General features: G+C 47.7%; 2 protein-coding genes and 1 pseudogene across 21 annotated transcripts; 1 reads left to right on the forward strand and 2 right to left on the reverse strand.

Annotated features, from left to right (window-relative positions):
- Positions 1-1,657: 1,657 nt before the first annotated feature.
- LOC143682304 (melanoma antigen preferentially expressed in tumors-like) lies at positions 1,658-5,373 on the reverse strand. Its single transcript, XM_077159108.1, has 3 exons — positions 4,656-5,373; positions 3,664-4,254; positions 1,658-2,548 (listed from the first exon to the last, which is right to left on the reverse strand). The coding sequence occupies exons 1-3, from the start codon at positions 5,039-5,041 to the stop codon at positions 1,972-1,974; spliced, it is 1,554 nt and encodes a 517-aa protein (XP_077015223.1). The 5' UTR covers positions 5,042-5,373; the 3' UTR covers positions 1,658-1,971.
- A 502-nt stretch (positions 5,374-5,875) lies between these two features.
- LOC143683797 (polyadenylate-binding protein 1 pseudogene) lies at positions 5,876-8,103 on the forward strand (annotated as a pseudogene).
- Positions 8,104-13,569: 5,466 nt separating this feature from the next.
- LOC143683798 (melanoma antigen preferentially expressed in tumors-like) lies at positions 13,570-22,525 on the reverse strand. 20 transcript variants are annotated; one of them, XM_077160146.1, is made up of 8 exons: positions 21,673-22,059; positions 20,539-20,591; positions 19,766-19,841; positions 18,226-18,399; positions 16,719-16,880; positions 15,722-16,041; positions 14,729-15,319; positions 13,570-14,244 (listed from the first exon to the last, which is right to left on the reverse strand). In XM_077160146.1, the coding sequence occupies exons 6-8, from the start codon at positions 16,012-16,014 to the stop codon at positions 13,668-13,670; spliced, it is 1,461 nt and encodes a 486-aa protein (XP_077016261.1). In that variant the 5' UTR covers positions 16,015-16,041; positions 16,719-16,880; positions 18,226-18,399; positions 19,766-19,841; positions 20,539-20,591; positions 21,673-22,059; the 3' UTR covers positions 13,570-13,667. The 20 variants fall into 20 exon arrangements, with proteins under 20 accessions (XP_077016261.1, XP_077016276.1, XP_077016270.1 ...); XM_077160161.1 differs by lacking the exons at positions 19,766-19,841; positions 21,673-22,059 and adding an exon at positions 22,451-22,517; XM_077160155.1 differs by lacking the exons at positions 18,226-18,399; positions 21,673-22,059 and adding an exon at positions 22,451-22,514.
- Positions 22,526-23,317: the final 792 nt, after the last annotated feature.

Consider the following 23,317-nt stretch of genomic DNA (forward strand, 5'->3'; position numbering starts at 1 on the left):
ATATCCAGACCAAAGTATTAATACTGACAAGGTTGAGAAATCCTTGTCTAAAACTGAAATGGTTAATTTAATGTATTAATTTTGGCTAGATTATGGTGTCCAGTTATTTGTTGTGGTGTCCACTTATTTTTTAAAGCAAATAGTAGCCTGATTGTTACTGTGAGGGTATTTCCCAGACGGATCTAAATCCTTAGTTAGTTATTGCATCTACAGTTGATTACATCTACAATCAACAAGGAGACCACACTTAGCAAGAAGAGCAGGAGAACTCATCCCACCCGGTGGAGTCCTAAAAGAGAGAACTGAGGATTTCAGCAGTCACAAAGACTATTTCTACTTTAGACAGCCTACTTTTCACTGGATCTCCCATCTTGCCTCCTGCCTTATACAAGTCGGACTTCCCAGCTCCCACGGTTGAATTTATGTTCAATAAATGGTGTGTTATTACACATTAAATTTATGGAATAAAGAAGCTATAATTTCAGGCTTTCTTCTAATTCCCTTAGCCCTGCTGCAGGAATTGCTTTTCCAGAAGCTATTATTTTAGAAGACTTCAGAAAACTGAAATATATAAGGGACCACCTCATGTATACGTGTGTGGCAGTGTTTAAGACTCGTAATCACAACCCATGTTCAACCCTCACAATCCATTCCTGACACCCAGTGTCCTATCCAGTTCTAGGAGGTAACCCCAGCATCGAGCACAGAATCTGGCATTTTGAAAAAGGTGAACGAACCTTTGCATAAGTAAACCAGCACATCTTCCTTTCTTCCTTCCTATGGGCAATGGCCCATCACCAAGAAACCAAGTGTGCAGCATGGCTTCCTCATTAGCAGGAAGCTTGACAAGAGCAAGCAATTATATGGAAATCAGGCTCCATCCCTGTCCTCACCGATTTGGGGCTCCTTGAAGGGTTGCGAGGAAACAATTCTCTACACCTCAACTAAAACGTTAGGGTAGTTGACCTAAGAAGAAAGTGGAGCTTATGCATCATCACCCAAGGGTAAAACGATAAAAACACAGATCCATCTCACCAAAGGAAGTTACAGAATTGGATAGGCTGTGCACTAGAATAAAGTTATGCCTTCACTCCTCAGGGCCACGAGAGTGAGCAGCTAGCAGAGATCTGACAGGTACAGCACGCACTGGAGCTAGCCTGGCTGACATGAAACCCCCCAGCTCTTGCATTTTCAGGCCTCAGCCAGGGCCTGAGACCTATGGATGCATTGCTGAACTGTTAGGAGTGCTCAGGTCCGGGGTCTCAGCGAACTGGTGGCGAGGACCACTGTCAAGGACACTTTACTGGGTACTCACTATTGGCCACTAAGTATATTCCAGAACCTTGAGCACATACCTTGTATCCACTGACCTACTGAACAACCCCAGAAAAAAGTGAGGCAGTAAAAGATGCCTCACAGGGAAGAAACAAATGTGGATGATGCTGCTGCTGTGAGCTCTTGGAGCCAAATCTTGTCTGAGCTTCTAAACATCATAGATATGCAAGTCCATTTTATTAAATCAGTTAACTGGAGATTCCTGAGGGTTTTTTTTTTTTTTTTCAATTTCAGGAATTCATTTTATCTAATATTACTATGGCTGCCTATACTGAAGTTTTAAACTGGAAAAACAGATAAATATACATTGGGGAATACCAGATGGTTTACAATCAAATTTCCTTTATTTTTAACTGTTTCTTTACGAACATCCATGCAAGAATAACTCCCAGCTGTACCCCTCAAGCCCCAATCCCTCTCTAGAAAGTCTGATTCATATTTCTGATTCTGCGGGACACATGTCCCTGGAAAGGCCCATCCAACACAGCAGCCCCACCCCACCCCAATCACCATTCCCTTTTCTTGTTCCCACTGAATGATGGTCTGAAAATGCAATCTCTGTATTTCTTTATGAATTGTGTCCTAGGTTTCAGTTTCCAGGCATAGAGAATCAAGGCTTTGGTGTGTGCACCCCAGTTAGACAGGCAGGTAACAGGGGCATAAGAGGGGTCCTGGGTCATAAAAGGTCCTGTTGCCACAGCGAGGACAGGAGTTGGCCCGGGACCAGATCATGCTGGGCCGCCCGGCCTCCTGCAGCATCTGCCTCAGCTTGACGTGGAGCTGGGCAAGTCGCCCTGGGTGGGGAGTCCCGTCGGTGTCTTCATAGCTCTCTAAAGGATCAGGATACAGAACATGGCTTAACTTGCTCAGCCCCACCGTGAGCCTCAGCAAGTCCTCTAGGACAGCTGTGGAGATGGGGTTTCCACAGAAGCTGAGGGTCTTCAGTTGGGAACAGTGGCCCAGGGCAGGAAGGAGGGCGCTGAACTGGGAATCCATGATCCCACACTCATCTAGAGCCAGATCCCGGAGGGTGGATGAGGCTCTCTCCAACAGAAACTTGAGGGGCCCAGGACTCATGTTGGTCAGGCTGACACCACTCAGACTCAGATTCTTCAGCTGACCGACATTTGGGCAGAGGGACAGATGCATCAGGTCTGATTCCAACAGCAGGCAGTTAGTGATGGACAGGGTCTCCAAAGAGGTCTTCACACACCTGGGGAGAAACACACAGAGAGAATTAGTTCTGGGGAATGGTCATGGTAGCTAGAGGGTGCTGAGGAAAGACCTTGGGCAGACATACCGTCTGTCCACAAAGAACTTGTTTGGGAAAACGACAGTTATCCTCAAGCCCAGCCATTCTCACCATCTGATGGTGGTCAGCACTTGGCATGCCACATGCGGCTTATGGGTATTTAAGGCAGTCTGATCTTAGGTGGAAATTTCCCCATGACTTTAATTGTCCTGTGACTGGGTCAAGTGAATGTAATCTCTACTGATCCCTTTCTTCAGCTCTCAAGACAGAGCCATATATCTATCCTCCTTACCCCACTGACTTGCTGTGAGAATGAATCAAGATAACAATGAAACATGCTCAGAGGACACTGACATGATGCGTCTATCAACAGGTGGCACAACTGGATGTTATTACTGGGAGACAAGACTGAAAGTAATTTCCAACTCAGCGTCCTTAGGGCCACTGCTTGGGCCCAGCCACCCATATCTGTGCCAGATGAGGCTCCTGGCAGACAAGCATAAAGGAGAAACCTGAGCATGGTCTGTTCACATCAGCTGAGGCTGCAGGGCTTCAGGGGTTTGCCTATAGCCCTGTGTCATGGGCAAAGCAACTATCATCTTTTATAATTTCCAGCACTTGCTCCTTCACCCACACCTGAAGAATCACACATTGCCCATACAATAACTTGTTAGGAGCACAAGGCAACCCTTTTACAGTCAGGGAAGTTTGCAGGAGGTGACTCCTGTTTACAGAGCTGGTGAATGCAGAGCTTACATTTTGACACTTTTCATTAGCTGGGCTTTCCCCCGTTCCCTCTTCTCCTATTTTCATCTTAACTTAGACATTACTTCCTAAAGCAGAATTATCAAGTCTTCCCTGGCTAGGCCCAGATGGTCATCATAGAGTTCCTAACATAGTTTCTGTCCTGTAAGCAGCTACCCCACTTTATTATAGACATTATTGAAGAAGACAATGCGAAGAAAGAATCTCCTGAACATAGCTGCCAGCAAGCACACACAATCAATGCCTGTTATTATGTAAAGAAATGAAGACGGCTTGGCTCTGGTTCACAGAAAGGCCTCGCCACTCCTCACCTGAGAACCTGGTCCAAGCGACCTTCCAGAAAGCAGACAGAGTCCAAATGGAGGACATGTAAATGCTGCAGATGGAGTAACTGGGAGGTGAACAGGCTAACATACTGCTCTTCCATCGCTGGAGTCATATCAGAAGACACGTGGATGTGGGACAGGAGGAGCCTGCGCAGGTTCACCATCTGGCCCATGTGAGGAGCAAACCTCCCCAGGGTGGACAGTTTCCAGGTGCAGTTCACTTCCAAATTCTGGATTGACTCCAGCTCCACCACCTTCAGGATCTTCCTGATATTCTGTATCGGCATGGCAAAAATCTTGAGTTTCTTACAGCACAGGTGTAAATCATTCCTCTGCTGGACCTTCTTAATGAGGTAGGTGAGGAATTGGTCAGGGGTGCTCTCACTGAGGCAAAGGTCCAGGAGCACCTCCAGTGGAGCGGAAGGCTGCTTCTCCTCCACTTTCTGCCTCTTAGTCATGGGCTTGGCTGTCCCTGGCTCTGTCAGTGAGAACATACGGGGTGCAGATCCAGACCAAACGTTCCAGAAGTCCTGATGAGCATGCTTCCGTAAATCCAGCACCTGTAGTTTCCATCTCCTGTGGGGGTAACAGATGATTGGCTGAGACACTTCAAGATCAATTCAGAAGAAGACTATTCGGGTCAGGATTTAGGCAAGGACCGGAGATCTGATAGGCACTTTTAATCCCATATACCGGATAGCAGCTGTTTCCTTCCCCCTCCTCCTCCTCCACGTGCCCAGTTCCAGAACCTTTAAGTACCCCTGGGAGGAGGGGGCTGCATGTTTCCTCTGTCAGCTCTGCACTTTTATTAGCTTTCTATTTCCGGAAGCCCTTCTCCTAAGTGAGCCGAGCAACGGCCCCAGGCCTCCTCAAGCTTCCTCATGACACCTAAGAGTCTGGGATCCACCCTGATCCTCTCTAACCCACCTGTCATGCTGACTCCCCTGGCCCTACCAGGTGACCTTGATCACACTCACCTGGGGCGAACCTTCTGGGCAAGCAGGCCATCGATCCCAGCAAACGCAGCCTGTATGGTCTCCCGGTGAATCCGCTGTTCCGTCACTAGGGCCCCCAATGGGAGGCAGGCAAAGGGCCAGGCTTGCACCAGGGCCCTGAGGGCCTCACAGTGTCTCCCAGTGAAGGCTGCTGTGAACAGCGGTGGGAAGAGCTCGGTAGGCAGCTCCTCCAGCACTGAGATGGCCAAGGCCTTGTCCCTTAGCAGGCTCTCACAGGCCAGTTCCAGGAGCCTGGGTGGGGCCTGGCTGCTCATCCTGATGAATCTGCTTTGAAAAGAATCCTGAGGAAACACCCAGGGAACAAGACGTCCTTCAAGGCCAAGCACGAACAATCTCATCTTCTCCATTCCCAGAGGAACCGACTCAGGGCCAAAGTTACTGTTCTCACAATTGGGGTGGGTGGTGGTTGGGGTGCCCTCAGTTTATCCCAAATCCACTCTGGTACTCCAACCAGGAGAGTGTCTCATCAAGCCCCTAGAAAGTGAGAAGACAACCACCGCCCCATTCCACTAATACCAGTAGCAAGTGAGTCCAGATAAGCCTGCAAGCTGGCCCCACCCTTTTAGGGAGAAGTTTCTGATGATTACTCAAGGAGCTAAACCATTGGGAATGGGGTGGAAGAATGATGTGGCCCAGCAGAGTCAACATTCTATGTGTTCCAGCAGATAACCAGGCTGGGAAGGATTTACGGGCAGCCAGAAAATGGGTGCATTATTTTTCATTAAAAAAGAATTGGGCCCCTTCTCCCCGGCGGTTAGTGCTGAGAGTGCGGAGTGTGTGCTCCGGGCTCGGAACACACATTTATTATTAAAAAATCCAAAAAAAATCTAAAAAAATCTTTTAAAAAACCCAAAAAAAATTTACAAAAAATCCGCGTCTCCCCCGCCGGAGACTTTTATTTTTTTTTCCTTCCTCTTTTATAAAATAACCCGGTGAAGCAGCCGAGACCGACCCGCCCGCCCGCCCGCGGCCCCGCAGCAGCTCCAAGAAGGAAACAGGAGACCGAGGCCTTCCCGCTGCCCGACCCGACACCGCCACCCGGGCTTCCTAGCCAGCAGCCAGCGGCAGGGGATCGACCCCGTTCTGCGTCCGTTGAGTAGTTTTCGATTCCGGTTGATTTTTGTCCCTCTGCGCTTGCCCCCGCTCCTCTCCCCCCGGCTCCGGCCCCTGGCCCCGGCCCGGCCCCTGGCCCCAGCACTCGCTCTCCTCTCACGGAAAGGTCGCGGCCTCTGGCCCTGCGGGCAGCCGTGCCGAGATGAACCCCAGCGCCCCCAGCTACCCCATGGCCTCGCTCTACGTGGGGGACCTACACCCCGACGTGACCGAGGCGATGCTCTACGAGAAGTTCAGCCCGGCCGGGCCCATCCTCTCCATCCGGGTCTGCAGGGACATGATCACCCGCTGCTCCTTGGGCTACGCGTATGTGAACTTCCAGCAGCCAGCAGACGCGGAACGTGCTTTGGACACCATGAATTTTGATGTTATAAAGGGCAAGCCAGTACGCATCATGTGGTCTCAGCGTGATCCATCGCTTCGCAAAAGTGGAGTGGGCAACATATTCATTAAAAATTTGGACAAATCTATTGATAATAAAGCACTGTATGATACATTTTCTGCTTTTGGTAACATCCTTTCATGTAAGGTGGTTTGTGATGAAAATGGTTCCAAGGGCTATGGATTTGTACATTTTGAGACACAGGAAGCAGCTGAAAGAGCTATTGAAAAAATGAATGGGATGCTTCTAAATGATCGCAAAGTATTTGTTGGACGATTTAAGTCTCGTAAAGAACGAGAAGCCGAACTTGGAGCTAGGGCTAAAGAGTTCACCAATGTTTACATCAAGAATTTTGGAGAAGACATGGATGATGAGCGCCTTAAGGATCTCTTTGGCAAGTTTGGACCTGCCTTAAGTGTGAAAGTAATGACTGATGAAAGTGGAAAATCCAAAGGTTTTGGATTTGTGAGCTTCGAAAGGCATGAAGATGCACAGAAAGCTGTGGATGAGATGAATGGAAAGGAGCTCAATGGAAAACAAATTTATGTTGGTAGAGCTCAGAAAAAGGTGGAACGACAGACAGAACTTAAGCGCAAATTTGAACAGATGAAGCAAGATCGGATCACCAGATACCAGGGTGTTAACCTTTATGTGAAAAACCTTGATGATGGTATTGATGATGAGCGTCTTCGGAAAGAGTTTTCTCCATTTGGTACAATCACTAGTGCAAAGGTTATGATGGAGGGTGGTCGCAGCAAAGGGTTTGGTTTTGTATGTTTCTCCTCCCCAGAAGAAGCCACTAAAGCAGTTACCGAAATGAATGGTAGAATTGTGGCCACCAAGCCATTGTATGTAGCTTTAGCTCAGCGCAAAGAAGAGCGCCAGGCTCACCTCACTAACCAGTATATGCAGAGAATGGCAAGTGTAAGAGCTGTGCCGAACCCTGTAATCAACCCCTACCAGCCAGCCCCTCCTTCAGGTTACTTCATGGCAGCTATCCCACAGACTCAGAACCGTGCTGCATACTATCCTCCTAGCCAAATTGCTCAACTAAGACCAAGTCCTCGCTGGACTGCTCAGGGTGCCAGACCTCATCCATTCCAGAATATGCCCGGTGCTATCCGCCCAGCCGCTCCTAGACCACCATTTAGTACTATGCGACCAGCTTCTTCACAGGTTCCACGAGTCATGTCAACACAACGTGTTGCTAATACATCAACACAGACAATGGGTCCACGTCCTGCAGCTGCTGCTGCTGCAGCTACTCCTGCTGTCCGCACTGTTCCACAGTATAAATATGCTGCAGGAGTTCGCAATCCACAACAACATCTTAATGCACAGCCACAAGTTACCATGCAGCAGCCCGCTGTTCATGTACAAGGTCAGGAACCTTTGACTGCTTCCATGTTGGCATCTGCCCCTCCTCAAGAGCAAAAGCAGATGTTGGGTGAACGGCTCTTTCCCCTTATTCAAGCCATGCACCCTACCCTTGCTGGTAAAATCACTGGCATGTTGTTGGAGATTGATAATTCGGAACTTCTTCATATGCTTGAGTCTCCAGAGTCACTCCGTTCTAAGGTTGACGAAGCTGTAGCTGTATTACAAGCCCACCAAGCTAAAGAGGCTGCCCAGAAAGCAGTTAACAGTGCCACTGGGGTTCCAACTGTTTAAAATTGATCAGGGACCACGAAAAGAAACTTGTGCTTCACCGGAGAAAAATATCTAAACATCGAAAAACTTAAATATTGTGGAAAAAAACATTGCAAAATATAAAATAAATAAAAAAAGGAAAGGAAACTTTGAACCTTATGTACCGAGCAAATGCCAGGTCTAGCAAATATGCTAGTCCTAGATTACTTATTGATTTAAAAACAACAAAAAAACCCACAAAAAAATAGTAAAATATAAAAACAAATTAATGTTTTATAGACCCTGGGATAAAGAATTTTCAGCAAAGTACAAAAATTTAAAGCATTCCTTTCTTTAATTTTGTAATTCTTTACTGTGGAATAGCTCAGAATGTCACTTCTGTTTAAGATAACAGAATTGACAACTGAGCAAGGAAACGTGATTTGGATTATAAAATTCTTGCTTTAATAAAAATTCCTTAAACAGTGAAAAAAAAAAAAAAAAAAAGAATTGGAATGAGAAACGAGCAGCAGTGTAACAATTAGATATCATGTGGCTGTCAGAGACGACAACACTAGCTTTGAGATGTACAGTTTAATGCCTATCTCTTTTAATGTATATTAGGATAAGCATTTTGGGATGAAGATCAGGGAATAAATAGTTCACATCCACAACAAAAGCACCACTCTTGAAAATATGCTGTGGAACACTTTATGAGACTGAGGTCCTTACCCACCAGCTCAGGCACAGCTAGCAGGGTGCTGTCTGCTCTGACCTCACTAAGGACAGACCGCAGGATGACAATGGCGGGTTGGGACCCAGGCCCCTCCTTTGGCTCCCGGGAAGCTCTTTACAACTCTATGTTCACACTTTCCCCTTTCAGCTCCTAGCTTCCAACTGAAAAGCAAAATCGAGTTACATTCCTGAATCTCCAACCAGATAATCCTGCCTGGCTCTTTGGCTTTATGAGCTTAATTAATATGACTCAATGGCAGACTCAATTGCTCACAAAACTGGAAGAATTAAGGCTAGGGCGAGAAGTCAGGGACTCATTCATTCGTTTGGAAAAAAAGATACCCCCTGGGCTGGTTTGAATCTGTTGTTGTACCCCAGAAAATCCAAGTTCTTTAATCCTCATTCAGTATTTCTGGCTGGGAGCTTTTTCATTGTTGCCATGGAGATGCGACCCACCCAATTGTGGGTGGTAACTTCAGTTAGATGGTTTCCATGGAGATGTGTCTCCACCCTTTCAGGTGGGGTTGCTTACTGGAGTTTTTTTATGTGGGAACCATTTTGGAAAAAGCTTTAGAGCCCAGGCCATCAGAGACCTTTGGAGATGAAGAAGGAAAATGCTCCCAGGGGAGCTTCATGAGACAAGAAGCCTGGAGAGAAAGTTAGCAGAAGTCGCCATGTTTGCCATGTGCCTTTCCAGCTGAAAGAAAAACCCTGAACTTCATCAGCCTCTCTTGAGTGAAGGTAACCTCTTGTTGGTGCCTTAATTTGGACATTTTTCATAGCCTTGCCTTAATCTGGACATTTTCCAAGCCTTAGAACTTTCAACTTTCAACTTGATAAATTCCCCTTTTTAAAAGTCATTCCATTTCTGTTATATTGCATTCCAGCAGCTAACCAACTAAAACAGGGGATAAAGGATTAAATAAATTGGGTAGATTGAAATACTATTGGTAAATGAGATGAAGGGGTAAGAGTATGTATGAGTTTTTTCTTTTTTTCTTTTTCTTTTTCTGGAATGAGGCAAATGTTCTAAAAAATGATAATGGTGATGAGTACAAAACTATGTGATGATGTTGTGAGCCACTGATTATACACCATGTATAGACTGCATGTGTACGAAGATTTATCAATAAAAATATTTTTAAAAATGCAACAGCAATTCCAACTCTGAGTCCATTTGTTTGAGCAACTCTCTATATCTCCCAAATTTAACTTTCACCTTTCTCTCTGTTTCATCTGCATAGTACAGTGGATGTAAGCAACATCAACCTTATCCTTGACCTCTGCCCTTCCATGACCCTCAGTCTACTTCCTATTCTATCCCTTGCATGAATAAATGATTCAATCAATACCAAAGATAAATCTGGTTGGCTTAATGATTGGAGCAATCAATCAATTCGCCAATATATAGTGATATGATTATGATAAGCTTTATCTAATCAATAGGCTTGTCTGTAAAGTGGGTTCTAAAGAGTCCTATAGGGGGTTTCCCAGTTGGAGTTCCCCTAACATCTCCAACATTCTTGTAACTCCACGAAGTGTTTCGATCAGGATTCTTAAACTCAAATCCCTGTAAGAGCCAAGCAGGAGGAGAGGATCAGGTATAGGTGAAAGGGTCCCTAATAAAACAGAATTACTGAGGGGCCTTTCAAATGACGCTACTTGATTTCATTTTATTTCTGCCAGGTGACAATGCCAGTGTGTTTTATCAATTTTGCAACAAAGCTGAAGCTCTGAATTTTTATGTTGTCTCCCAATTTTGAAATGTTGGTAATTTTTAAACATGTTGGTAATTTAAAGCTTTGATGAAGCCAAGTTAAAGATCTCTGTATGTTAATTTGGCCTGTGGATTGCAGCTTAGCAAACTCTGGTTTAATGGCGATGTAAATTCACTAGTTTCAGAATTTATGGGTCAGAGGCATGGTGTAAGATGGAATAATATGACACGACACAGCCCCTTGGGCTCCACAGGAGTACTCCAGCAATTGTGCTAGTTCAGTTTCATAGACACATCCCATCTTCTGCTCACCACCCTACATATTTTAGTAAGTCACTTTTGCAAGCCTTCTAATATAGAATGTTTATACCTGTGATTCTTGCTGTGCCTCTCCATTAGCAGTGCCTGGGTACCTTTTAGAAACACCAATGGTCCCACCCAGGTCAGTTAAATTAGAGTTGAGGGGGAATCCTGTTCCAGATCCTCAATGCCATGTACGCTAAACCCGAGGAAAGGCTGACTCTTTCTAGGTTAGATGGCCCTGGGTGTAAGCTCCCAGAGCATAAACAATAGGACAACTTGAAATATTGGTGACAACACAATTGCTTCTAATGACCAGGAAATAAGACTTTCAATTTTTGGCTCATTCTAGAGCAATAATTCTCACTCCAGTTGATTTTGAACCCTAGGAGACATTTGGCAATGATTGGAGACCCTTTTGAGTGTCACAACTGGGGGACGCTAGTGACCTTTAGTGGGTACAGGCCAAGGTTACATCCTACAGCACAAAGGAGAGCCCCTGGAACAAAGAAGTATCCAACCCAAAGTATTAATACTGACAAGGTTGAGAAATCCTTGTCTAAAACTGAAATGGTCAATTTAATGTATCAAGTTGGCTAGGTTATGGTGTCCAGTTATTTGTTGTGGTGTCCACTTATTTGTTAAAGAAAATAGTAGCCTGATTGTTACTGTGAGGGTATTTCCCAGACGGATCTAAATCCTTAGTTAGTTATTGCATCTACAGCTGATTACATCTACAATCAACAAGGAGACCACCCTGTGCTGGATTAAAAGGAAGTATGCCCCTTAGAAAAGCCATGTTTTAATCAAAATATCATTTCATAAAGGTAGAATGATCTCTATTGAATACTGTATGTTTGAAACTGTCATCAGGTCATCTCCCTGGATGATGTGATTTAGTCCAGAGTGGTTCTTAAACTGGATTAGATGATGACATATCTTCGCCCATTTGGGTGGGTCTTGACTGGGTTATTGGAGTCCTATAAAAGGGGAAACATTTTGAAGAAAGAGATTCAGAGAGAGCAGAGAATGCTGCAGCACTACAAGCAGAGTCCACAAGCCAGTGAGCTTTGGAGATGAAGAAGGAAAATGCATCCCGGGGAGCTTCATGAAACAGGAAGCCAGGAGAGAAAGTAACAGATGATGCCTTGCTTGCCATGTGCCCTTCCAGATGAGAGAGAAACCCTGAACTTCATCAGCCTTCTTGAACCAAGGTATATCTTTCCCTAGATGGATGCCTTTGATTGCACATTTCTATAGACTTGTTTTAATTGGGACATTTTCTCATCCTTAGAACTGTAAACTAACAACTTATGAAATTCCCCTTTATGAAAGTCATTCCATTTCTGGTATATTGCATTCCAGCAGCTACAAACTAGAACACACCCTTAGCAAGAAGCAGCAGGAGAACTCATCCCATCCATTGGAGGCTTGAAAGGGAGTCCTGAGGATTTCAGCAGTCACAAAGACTATTTCTACTTTAGACAGCCTACTTTTCACTGGACCTCCCATCTTGCCTCCTGCCTTATACAAGTTGGACTTCCAGCTCCCACAGTTGAATTTATGTTCAATAAATGGTGTGTTATTACACATTAAATTTATGGAATAAAGAAGCTATAATTTCAGGCTTTCTTCTAATTCCCTTAGCCCTGCTGCAGGAATTGCTTTTCCAGAAGCTATTATTTTAGAAGACATCAGAAAACTGAAATATATAAGGGACCACCTCATGTATACGTGTGTGGCAGTGTTTAAGACTCGTAATCACAACCCATGTTCAACCCTCACAATCCATTCCTGACACCCAGTGTCCTATCCAGTTCTAGGAGGTAACCCCAGCATCGAGCACAGAATCTGGCATTTTGAAAAAGGTGAACGAACCTTTGCATAAGTAAACCAGCACATCTTCCTTCCCTCCTTCCTATGGGCAATGGCCCATCACCAAGAAACCAAGTGTGCAGCATGGCTTCCTCATTAGCAGGAAGCTTGACAAGAGCAAGCAATTATATGGAAATCAGGCTCCATCCCTGTCCTCACCGATTTGGGGCTCCTTTAAGGGTTGCGAGGAAACAATTCTCTACACCTCAACTAAAACGTTAGGGTAGTTGACCTAAGAAGAAAGTGGAGCTTATGCATCATCACCCAAGGGTAAAACGGTAAAAACACAGATCCATCTCACCAAAGGAAGTTACAGAATTGGATAGGCTGTGCACTAGAATAGTTATGCCTTCACTCCTCAGGGCCACGAGAGTGAGCAGCTAGCAGAGATCTGACAGGTACAGCATGCACTGGAGCTAGCCTGGCTGACATGAAACCCCCCAGCTCTTGCATTTTCAGGCCTCAGCCAGGGCCTGAGACCTATGGATGCATTGCTGAACTGTTAGGAGTGCTCAGGTCCGGGGTCTCAGCGAATTGGTGGCGAGGACCCCTGTCAAGGACACTTTACTGGGTACTCACTATTGGCCACTAAGTATATTCCAGAACCCTGAGCACATACCTTGTATCCACTGACCTACTGAACAACCCCAGAAAAAAGTGAGGCAGTAAAAGATGCCTCACAGGGAAGAAACAAATGTGGATGATGATGCTGTGAGCTCTTGGAGCCAAATCTTGTCTGAGCTTCTAAACATCATAGATATGCAAGTCCATTTTATTAAATCAGTTAACTGGAGATTCCTGAGGGTTTTTTTTTCAATTTCAGGAATTTATTTTATCTAATATTACTATGGCTGCCTATACTGAAGTTTTAAACTGGAAAAACAGATAAATATACATTGGGGAATACCAGATGGTTTACAATCAAATTTCCTTTATTTTTAACTGTTTCTTTATGAACATCCATGCAAGAATAACTCCCAGCTGTACCCCTCAAGCCCCAATCCCTCTCTAGAAAGTCTGATTCATATTCTGATTCTGCGGGACACATGTCCCTGGAAAGGCCCATCCAACACAGCAGCCCCACCCCACCCCAATCACCATTCCCTTTTCTTGTTCCCACTGAATGATGGTCTGAAAATGCAATCTCTGTATTTCTTTATGAATTGTGTCCTAGGTTTGTTTCCAGGCATAGAGAATCAAGGCTTTGGTGTGTGCACCCCAGTTAGACAGGCAGGTAACAGGGGCATAAGAGGGGTCCTGGGTCATAAAAGGTCCTGTTGCCGCAGCGAGGACAGGAGTTGGCCCGGGACCAGATCATGCTGGGCCGCCCGGCCTCCTGCAGCATCTGCCTCAGCTTGGCGTGGAGCTGGGCAAGTCGCCCTGGGTGGGGAGTCCCGTCGGTGTCGTCATAGCTCTCCAAAGGAGCAGGATACAGAACATGGCTTAACTTGCTCAGCCCCACCGTGAGCCTCAGCAAGTCCTCTAGGACGGCTGTGGAGATGGGGTTTCCACAGAAGCTGAGGGTCTTCAGTTGGGAACAGCGGCCCAGGGCAGGAAGGAGGGCGCTGAACTGGGAATCCATGATCCCACACTCATCCAGATCCAGATCCCGGAGGGTGGATGAGGCTCTTTCCAACAGAAACTTGAGGGGCCCAGGACTCATGTTGGTCAGGCTGACACCACTCAGACTCAGATTCTTCAGCTGACCGACATTTGGGCAGAGGGACAGATGCATCAGGTCTGATTCCAACAGCAGGCAGTTAGTGATGGACAGGGTCTCCAAATAGGTCTTCACACACCTGGGGAGAAACACACAGAGAGATTTAGTTCTGGGGAATGGTCATGGTAGCTAGAGGGTGCTGAGGAAAGACCTGGGGCAGACATAGCATCTGTCCACGAAGACCTCGTATGGGAAAACGGCAGTTATACTCAAGCCCAGCCATTCTCACCATCTGATGGTGGTCAGCACTTGGCAAGCCACATGGTGGCTTATGGGTATGTAAGGCAGTCTGATCTTAGGTGGAAATTTCCCCATGACTTTAATTATCCTGTGACTGGGTCAAGTGAATGTAATCTCTACTAATCCCTTTCTTCAGCTCTCAAGAGAGTGCCATGTATCTATCCTCCTTACCCCACTTTATAGACATTATTGAAAAAGACAATGCGAAGAAATACTACTGAACTTTACATGCTGCCAGTGAGCACACAATCAATGCCTGTTATTATGTAAAGAAATGTAGACGGCCTGTCTCTGGTCCACAGAAAGGCCTCACCACTCCTCACCTGAGCACCTCGTCCAAACGACCTTCAAGAAAGGAGACAGAGTCTAAATGGAGGACCCGTAAATGCTGCAGATGGAGTAACTGGGAGGTGAACAGGCTAACATACTGCTCTTCCATCGCTGGAGTCATATCAGAAGACACGTGAATGTGGGACAGGAGGAGCCTGCGCAGGTTCACCATCTGGCCCATGTGAGGAGCAAACCTCCCCAGGGTGGACAGTTTCCAGGTGCAGTTCACTTCCAAATTCTGGATTGACTCCAGCTCCACCACCTTCAGGATCTTCCTGATATTCTGCATCGGCATGGCAAAAATCTTGAGTTTCTTACAGCACAGGTGTAAATCATTCCTCTGCTGGACCTTCTTAATGAGGTAGGTGAGGAACTGGTCAGGGGCGCTCTCCCTGAGGCAAAGGTCAAGGAGCACCTCCAGTGGAGCGGAGGGCTGCTTCTCCTCCACTTTCTGCCTCTTAGTCATGGGCTTGGCTGTCCCTGGCTCTGTCAGTGAGAACATACGGGGTGCAGATCCAGACCAAACGTTCCAGAAGTCCTGATGAGCATGCTTCCGTAAATCCAGCACCTGTAGTTTCCATCTCCTGTGGGGGTAACAGATGATTGGCTGAGACACTTCAAGATCAATTTAGAAGAAGACTATTCGGGTCAGGATTTAGGCAAGGACCGGAGATCTGATAGGCACTTTTAATCCCATATACTGGATAGCAGCTGTTTCCTTCCCCCTCCTCCTCCTCCACGTGCCCAGTTCCAGAACCTTTAAGTATCCCTGGGAGGAGGGGGCTGCATGTTTCCTCTGTCAGCTCTGCACTTTTATTAGCTTTCTATTTCCGGAAGCCCTTCTCCTAAGTGAGCCGAGCAACGGCCCCAGGCCTCCTCAAGCTTCCTCATGACACCTAAGAGTCTGGGATCCACCCTGATCCTCTCTAACCCACCTGTCATGCTGACTCCCCTGGCCCCTACCAGGTGACCTTGATCACACTCACCTGGGGCGAACCTTCTGGGCAAGCAGGCCATCGATCCCAGCAAACGCAGCCTGTATGGTCTCCCGGTGAATCCGCTGTTCCGTCACTAGGGCCCCCAATGGGAGGCAGGCAAAGGGCCAGGCCTGCACCAGGGCCCTGAGGGCCTCACAGTGTCTCCCAGTGAAGGCTGCTGTGAACAGCGGTGGGAAGAGCTCGGTAGGCAGCTCCTCCAGCACTGAGATGGCCAAGGCCTTGTCCCTTAGCAGGCTCTCACAGGCCAGTTCCAGGAGCCTGGGTGGGGCCTGGCTGCTCATCCTGATGAATCTGCTTTGAAAAGAATCCTGAGGAAACACCCAGGGAACAAGACGTCCTTCAAGGCCAAGCACGAACAATCTCATCTTCTCCATTCCCAGAGGAACTGACTCAGGGCCAAAGTTACTGTTCTCACAGTGGGGGTGGGTGGTGGTTGGGGTGTCCTCAGCTTATCTTAATTACACCCTGCACTCCAACCAGGAGAGTGTCTCATCAAGCCCCTAGGAAGTGAGAAGACAACCACCGCCCCATTCCACTAATACCAGTAGCAAGTGAGTCCAGATAAGCCTGCAAGCTGGCCCCACCCTTTTAGGGAGAAGTTTCTGATGATTACTCAAGGAGCTAAACCATTGGGAATGGGGTGGAAGAATGATGTGGCCCAGCAGAGTCAACATTCTATGTGTTCCAGCAGATAACCAGGCTGGGAAGGATTTACGGGCAGCCAGAAAATGGGTGCATTATTTTTCATTAAAAAAGAATTGGAATGAGAAACGAGCAGCAGTGTAACAATTAAATATCATGTGGCTGTCAAAGACGACAACACTAGCTTTGAGATGTACGGTTTAATGCCTATCTCTTTTAATGTATATTAGGATAAGCATTTTGGGATGAAGATCAGGGGAATAAACAGTTCACATCCACAACAAAAGCACCACTCTTGAAAATATGCTGTGGAACACTTTATGAGATTGAGGTTCTTACTTACCAGCTCCAGGCAGAGCTAGCAGGGAGCCGTCTGCTCTGACCTCACTAAGGACAGACCGCAGGATGACAATGGCCAGTTAGGACCCGGGCCCCTCCTCTGGCTCCTGGAAAGCTTTTTACACCTCTATGTTCACACTTTCCCCTTTCAGCTCCTAGCTTCCAACTGAAAAGCAAAATGAAGTTACATTCCTGAATCTCCAACCAGATAATCCTGCCTGGCTCTTTGGCTTTATGAGCTTAATTAATATGACTCAATGGCAGACTCAATTGCTCACAAAACTGGAAGAATTAAGGCTGGGGCGAGAAGTCAGGGACTCATTCATTCGTTTGGAAAAAAAGATACCCCCTGGGCTGGTTTGAATCTGTTGTTGTACCCCAGAAAATCCAAGTTCTTTAATCCTCATTCAGTATTTCTGGCTGGGAGCTTTTTCATTGTTGCCATGGAGATGCGACCCACCCAATTGTGGGTGGTAACTTCAGTTAGATGGTTTCCATGGAGATGCGTCTCCACCCTTTCAGGTGGGGTTGCTTACTGGAGTTTTTTATGTGGGAACCATTTTGGAAAAAGCTTTAGAGCCCAGGCCATCAGAGACCTTTGGAGATGAAGAAGGAAAATGCTCCCAGGGGAGCTTCATGAGACAAGAAGCCTGGTGAGAAAGCTAGCAGACGTCGCCATGCTCACCATGTGCCTTTCCAGCTGAAAGAGAAACCCTGAACTTCATCAGCCTTTCTTGAGTGAACACAACCACTTGTTGGTGCTTTAATTTGGACATTTTTCATAGCCTTGCCTTGATCTGGACATTTTCTGAGCTTTAGAAATGTAAACTTTCAACTTAAATTCCCCCTTTTAAAAGCCATTCTGTTTCTGGTATATTGCAGTCCAGCATCTTGTAAACTAGAACACTGGTAATCCTGCACGCATAATTTTGGGGGATTATTTGGTCCCCTCGAAATGGTCAAAATGTTCAAGAGTGAAAACAGCTTCATGAAGACAGTGTGTCACCCCCAAAGAAAGTAAAACCATAAAATCCCCAAATGCAAATTCAAAATGTCAAAACTAGAGAGAAATGTATGTTTGTGTGTTTGTACGGGTTACAGATATATGGGACTGTACTTACTGCGCAATTTTTTTTATAAATCTACAATTGTTCAAAAAAAATAAAGTTTATCAAAAAAAATGTAATAAAACATATCTGTGTATCAAGCTTTCATTTACCCTGTATGCTACCTGACAGAGCAAATCATGTGCCCATTCATTCTTCCAGAGTCAGAAGATCAAAGCTTTTCTGAGAGAAGTCAGGTTAACATTAAAATTAGAAGTTGATCAGGAGAAGGGTGGGGGCAGGGTGTGGCTGAGTGTTCCAAATGGGGAAAAGGGCATGAGCTAAGGCAATGCAAAATATGATTTGTCTGGCTCACGTTTAGAAATTAAAAGGAGAGGCAGTATAGACCCTTTAAACCAATATAATCACTGAGGGCAGGGAGAGAGGTTTGGTCTTCCATCCTACCTGAATTTATGGGGTGTCTCCTCTCAGAGAGATGGATTCCTTCTGCTCAGCCAATTGGCTTTAGAGGGTTAATGTAGGACTGTGAACTAGGGGAGTGGCCAAGAGAGCTACACTGGACACCCAGATTGGAGTCTCAGAGCCATGGAGTATGAAGTCTGTAGCCTCTTTGTGATACTAGAACCAAGGAGAGAAATAACCGTGGCCCAAAGTCCCATGTCCCTGTCATTACAGAAGCTGCTACAAGACCTTCTCTTTGTGGGTCGAGGCTCCTCTTCTCACAGTGGGACATTTCTCTGGCAGCAGTCAGCTCAAGCAGTTTCCAAGAACCTTGTACCTAACCATGATCTCCACAGGTCCCTTTCCCAGTCTTTTTTTTTTTTCTTTTTCTTTTTTTTTAAATTTTATTTTGTTTTTCTAAGTCTATTTTGATGCTTGGTATTTTCTAAAGCTTGGATAACCACTGATGCAAATGCAGCTTTAAAAAGCCCCTTCTTGGTGCTAAGTGTCTCCAACACAGATATTCTTAACAGTTACCCCATTAGGCATATCAATAAAATTCAGTTTTTCCCTGTACCTTTTAATCATAATGCACAGATACCAACACCTTTCCCTCTGCAAACTTTGCAGATGGATTTTGCATTTAAGTATCCATCATGCATTGAGATGACTCCCATTCAAGGATGGCACACACTAATTCTCTGAAGTGTCAGAACACAAAGAGAGAGAACCTCCCCCCACCCCAGGAAATTCTCCGACTTTCACCCTCCCTCAGTTCAATGGGATGCCTGTACAACTCTTATACTCCAATGGCAGAGTTCAGTTTCCACCCAGAATGTGCCTCTATTAAAGGATACCCATCTGGGTATCCTTCTGGAGATTGTTTTCTACACTTCTACCCTCAGAACCAATGGAATGTGCTCTATTAACTCCCAGGCAATCACCATCAGTAATCAGCAACAGGAGACTGAGATTAGAGGCAATGCTAATAATCGCTTTGTTACAGGGCATCCTGTGGACCCAGAAAATGGTGCTGGGTACTTTGTATTCAATATCTTGAGAAAATCTCAAGATTCATAGAAAGTTTCACATTCACTATTGTGGTCCCCATTTTTAGGCCACTGAACCCCAAATATGGCTGGAGAAGAGGAGGCTGTTCAGGTTCACATAGTGAGAAAGTGATAGGCCCCCATTCAATTCCTCAAATTGTCAGACAACCTAAATCTTGCAAACAACTAACTTCACGTAAACCTCATGAGAAAATGGGAACACTCCAGAAGTACTAGCCAGGGATGTTTCTATGGGATTCCACCTTCTCTGAAGTCCAAGGAGGCAAGAGTGGCCACTGTATTTGACCTGAAAACTGAGAAGTCTAAGCCAAACATCTTTTCCCTGTTTCTCCTCCCCATGAGGCAATGGATACTTCTCCGTCCACATTCACACAGTCCTGGACATCCAATGATTATGACACAGCTGTTCCTGCCCAGTACCAGCTCCTCAGTGAGAAGGACAGAGGGGGCCATGCTTTTGGGGTCCATCTTACCTGAAGACGTCTTCTGCCCGCTTGGGTCCAATTCAGACTGGCTTCGAATCTTGCAAGACTTTGTTTCTCAGGTCTCCTGTGGTCTCAGTGGCCCGATCCCACCCCAATCAGAGCACAGTTACCAAGGTGCTCCACAAACACAGAAGCTGTGTTTTTATTACATCCATTTTTATAAAGCAATGGTCTCATGTGAAAACCTCTGCCAACAGGGCTGAGGAGGTTAAAAAGTGAGACCTGGTACCGCCCTGTTAGCTTGTCTCCTCTTTATCTTCCAACTTGAGCTCCAGTTCCTTATTGGCTGAGCCAAGGGTCAATCTGAGAGGCACACCTCATCTCCATCAAGAGTGCCTGACCACTGGGCTTCCGCCCACATTTGTGGCCCTTTCTTCCCCTTCTCAAGAGGCAACTCTCTGTCCCTCCAGGAAGAAGGCCTTTGGTGAATTTGCACCCTGGCCCCATCCTCCATTCTGGCCCCCCACCTTCCAGCGTGACAAGACAGCAAGACTCCGAGGACTAGGGCACTTCACTTCAGGCTGGTCACCCAGTCAGCAATAGGATCCATCAATAAATACAGAGATGTTAGTTACCAATCTAGCTGTGGCAACTTTCACCAAGCAGGAGACCAGGGCTGACCTGAGGGGCATGCAGGATTTCATTTGCCCTCACAGGACCCCTAAGCTCTACCATAAGGGGAGCAGAGGCCCTGGAGGGTCACTGGGGTACAGCCCTAGGTCATGCTGCCTGAACATGGAGCAACAGGGGGTTGAACTTACGTGGTTTTTGTCCGACTCATGCACTTCTCACCGATGTTCCTGATCTACAGAATCTGGAAGGAAAGGAGGGTGCTGACTCAAATCGCCCAGAGCTTAGCAGGACAGAAGCATCCTCACCAGCGTTGGCTTTTCTTGTCTGACCAAATCTGGCATCTAGTTCTGCCGCAAAATCCCAGGAGATATTGGGGATCTCATAGGCAGTCACCCAGGGAATCTGAAAGAGGTCTGTTTTGGTGGACTGAGATGGAGGACCCCACTGGAGTAAGGAGGGGTGAGGGGACTGGGGTGGGGAGTCTTGCCAACAGAGGGGTACCATACCATAGGGTGGTATGTCCCGACTAGGCCTGGGCTGTGGTGGGGGAGGGGCTGAAGGGGAGAAACTGGGGTGGGGGGGAGGAGACCAATGGCGAGGACCTGGGCTCGGGTGGGGAAAGGGACTGATGGGGAAGAACTGGGGCCGGGTGGGGGAGGTGACCAATGGCGAGGACCTGGGGTCAGGTGGGGGAAGGGACAGATGGGGAAGAATTGGGCCCGGGTGAGGGAGGGGACCGATGGGGAGAAACTGGGGTTGGGTGGGGGAGGGGACCGACGGGGAGGAACTGGGGCCGGGTGGGGGAGGGGACCGACGGGGAGGGACTGGGGCCGGGTGGGGGAGGGGACCGACGGGGAGGGACTGGGGCCGGGTGGGGGAGGGGACCGACGGGGAGGGACTGGGGCCGGATGGGGGAGGGGACCGACGGGGAGGGACTGGGGCCGGGTGGGGGAGGGGACCGACGGGGAGGGACTGGGGCCGGGTGGGGGAGGGGACCGACGGGGAGGGACTGGGGTTGGGTGGGGGAGGGGACCGACGGGGAGGAACTGGGGCCGGGTGGGGGAGGGGACCGACGGGGAGGAACTGGGGCCGGGTGGGGGAGGGGACCGACGGGGAGGAACTGGGGCCGGGTGGGGGAGGGGACCGATAGGGAGGAACTGGGCTTCGGTTGGGGAGGAGACTGGGCTGTGTCTCGGGTGGGGGAGGGGACTGGCATGCGGGTGCCCAGGGTGGGGTCTGGGAGTTGGGGGGCGGGGTGCTCCCCCTACGGCCACACCCGCCGAATTTCAGGGCTCCGGGATGGGGGGAGAGGACAAGCTCACAGCCAGCGCCCACGGCCTACTGTTCCAGTCGCGCTCTCCTCCTTCAGGTTCGGGTGCAGGAGTGTGTGGGGCACCCAGCTGGCCAGGACACGGTGAGGCTCGTCCCCGAACCCCTCTCCTCTCTCTCTTCATTAGAGGGGTCGCCCGCCACTCTGGGCTTTCAACCCCATTTCTGCGGCCCCGGAATTAGCAGCCCACCTCCCCCAACAGTGCTGCCCTTAGCTTTGCTTCATTCCAGAATGTTCTTTTCTCTTCCAGCCCCTCCTCAGCACCCCTGCCTTCCCGACCTTTTCTTTTTCTGCGGCATCCTCAGAAGTTGACACTTCCAGTCCTCTCTACACTGCCTCCCACCATCCTAACAATTACTTCAGATTTCTTTGTCCTCCTTTCTACCTCAGGGACGAATCCTCTCCACCAGCGTCACACTGGGTGGGAGAATGTGAACCTGTGACGGCGCGTCGGGGGTGGGTGGGGCCAAGGCATAGTGGGCAGGCCTGCGGGGAGGAGGGTCTGTGGGCGGGGCCACGGGTGGGTGGGGGAGGGGTCTGGGAAGTGGGCAGGGCCAGGCACTGTTTCGCAAGGTACATGGTGTGTGGGGCTGTCGGAGTTCCCCACGGCAGAACCCAGAGCCCATGCTGTTTGAACCAGTTTGGGTCCGATTTTGGCTTCTGCCACTTGGTCTGAAAGGTTTAGGAGGCGAAAGGGTGAGAAACAAGGAAGGTAGACCAGGAAATTTAAAGTGGGCGAGTTTATTTCTGCACTCCCTATCAGAGCTCACCAAACCCAAGATGGAGAGAGGTGAGTTCGTGCGTGGGTAGCTTTTAAGGATGAAGGTCAGGTGATGTCCGGAAGTGGCGGTTGATTAGTTCCGGAAGTCATGTCGTCAGGAAGGGGCGGTTCATTAGTTCCGGAAGTCATGTCGCCCGGAAGGGGCGGTTCATTAGTTTTGGAAGTCGTGTTGGGAGGGGCGACACAACCTCCGCAGCTCAAGTTGCAGTGCGCTTCCCCGTTCCCCGCCCTAACATGGTCCAGAGGAGGAAGTCAGTTTTCGGGCCATTTGGGAGAGCGAGATGGGCGGGGATCCTTTCCTGCTGGAGAGTTGGGGTGGGGGGGTGGGGAGTGAGAGCCCTGCCAGTCAAGCCTGCGCAGGGGTCTTTGGGGTAAGGAACGGCAGGAAGTGTGGTCTGGTAGTGACCTGTCATTTCAAGTGACCCCAGGTCTTTTACTGCAGGTCATGGCGCCTTCAGAGTCACAGAGGGGTGACCAGGCTGGCTTTACTTTGTGCATCTGGCCAGCTGTTCCCCTAGACATGTTCCTGTTTATGAGCCACAGAGCTTCAGGCTCCAAGTTCCACCATGACTGACTGAATGAATGAATGAACGAGTGAAAAAATGCATATAAATGAGGGCTTTGCATTTATCCACATTAGACATGGGGTGCTCATGTGTAACCCTTGCTCAAGAAGAAACATAGGTTGTTCTGGAAAATGATCATGATGATGAATATGCAACTACGTGATGATATTGTGAATTGCTGAGTGTATGTGTTGGGAATGTTTGTGTTTCCTTCTTGTAATTTTTTTAATTAATATAAAATTTAAAACTAAATAATAGGGGGAACAAATGTTAAAATAAATCTAGTAGAT

The sequence above is a fragment of the Tamandua tetradactyla genome, chromosome 5, assembly GCF_023851605.1.
Source record: "Tamandua tetradactyla isolate mTamTet1 chromosome 5, mTamTet1.pri, whole genome shotgun sequence".
Classification (NCBI taxonomy): Eukaryota; Metazoa; Chordata; class Mammalia; order Pilosa; family Myrmecophagidae; genus Tamandua; species Tamandua tetradactyla.

Excerpts from the sequence above, each read along its gene's own strand:
- LOC143682304 (XM_077159108.1), bottom strand. The coding sequence starts at position 5,041 with ATGGAGAAGATGAGATTGTTCGTGCTTGGCCTTGAAGGACGTCTTGTT. Across the intron at positions 4,255-4,655 it reads GCCCAGAAGGTTCGCCCCAG|GAGATGGAAACTACAGGTGC; the intron begins GTGAGTGTGATC and ends TTACCCCCACAG. Across the intron at positions 2,549-3,663 it reads CGCTTGGACCAGGTTCTCAG|GTGTGTGAAGACCTCTTTGG; the intron begins GTGAGGAGTGGC and ends GTTTCTCCCCAG.
- LOC143683798 (XM_077160157.1), bottom strand. The coding sequence starts at position 16,014 with ATGAGCAGCCAGGCCCCACCCAGGCTCCTGGAACTGGCCTGTGAGAGC. Across the intron at positions 15,320-15,721 it reads GCCCAGAAGGTTCGCCCCAG|GAGATGGAAACTACAGGTGC; the intron begins GTGAGTGTGATC and ends TTACCCCCACAG. Across the intron at positions 14,245-14,728 it reads CGTTTGGACGAGGTGCTCAG|GTGTGTGAAGACCTATTTGG; the intron begins GTGAGGAGTGGT and ends GTTTCTCCCCAG.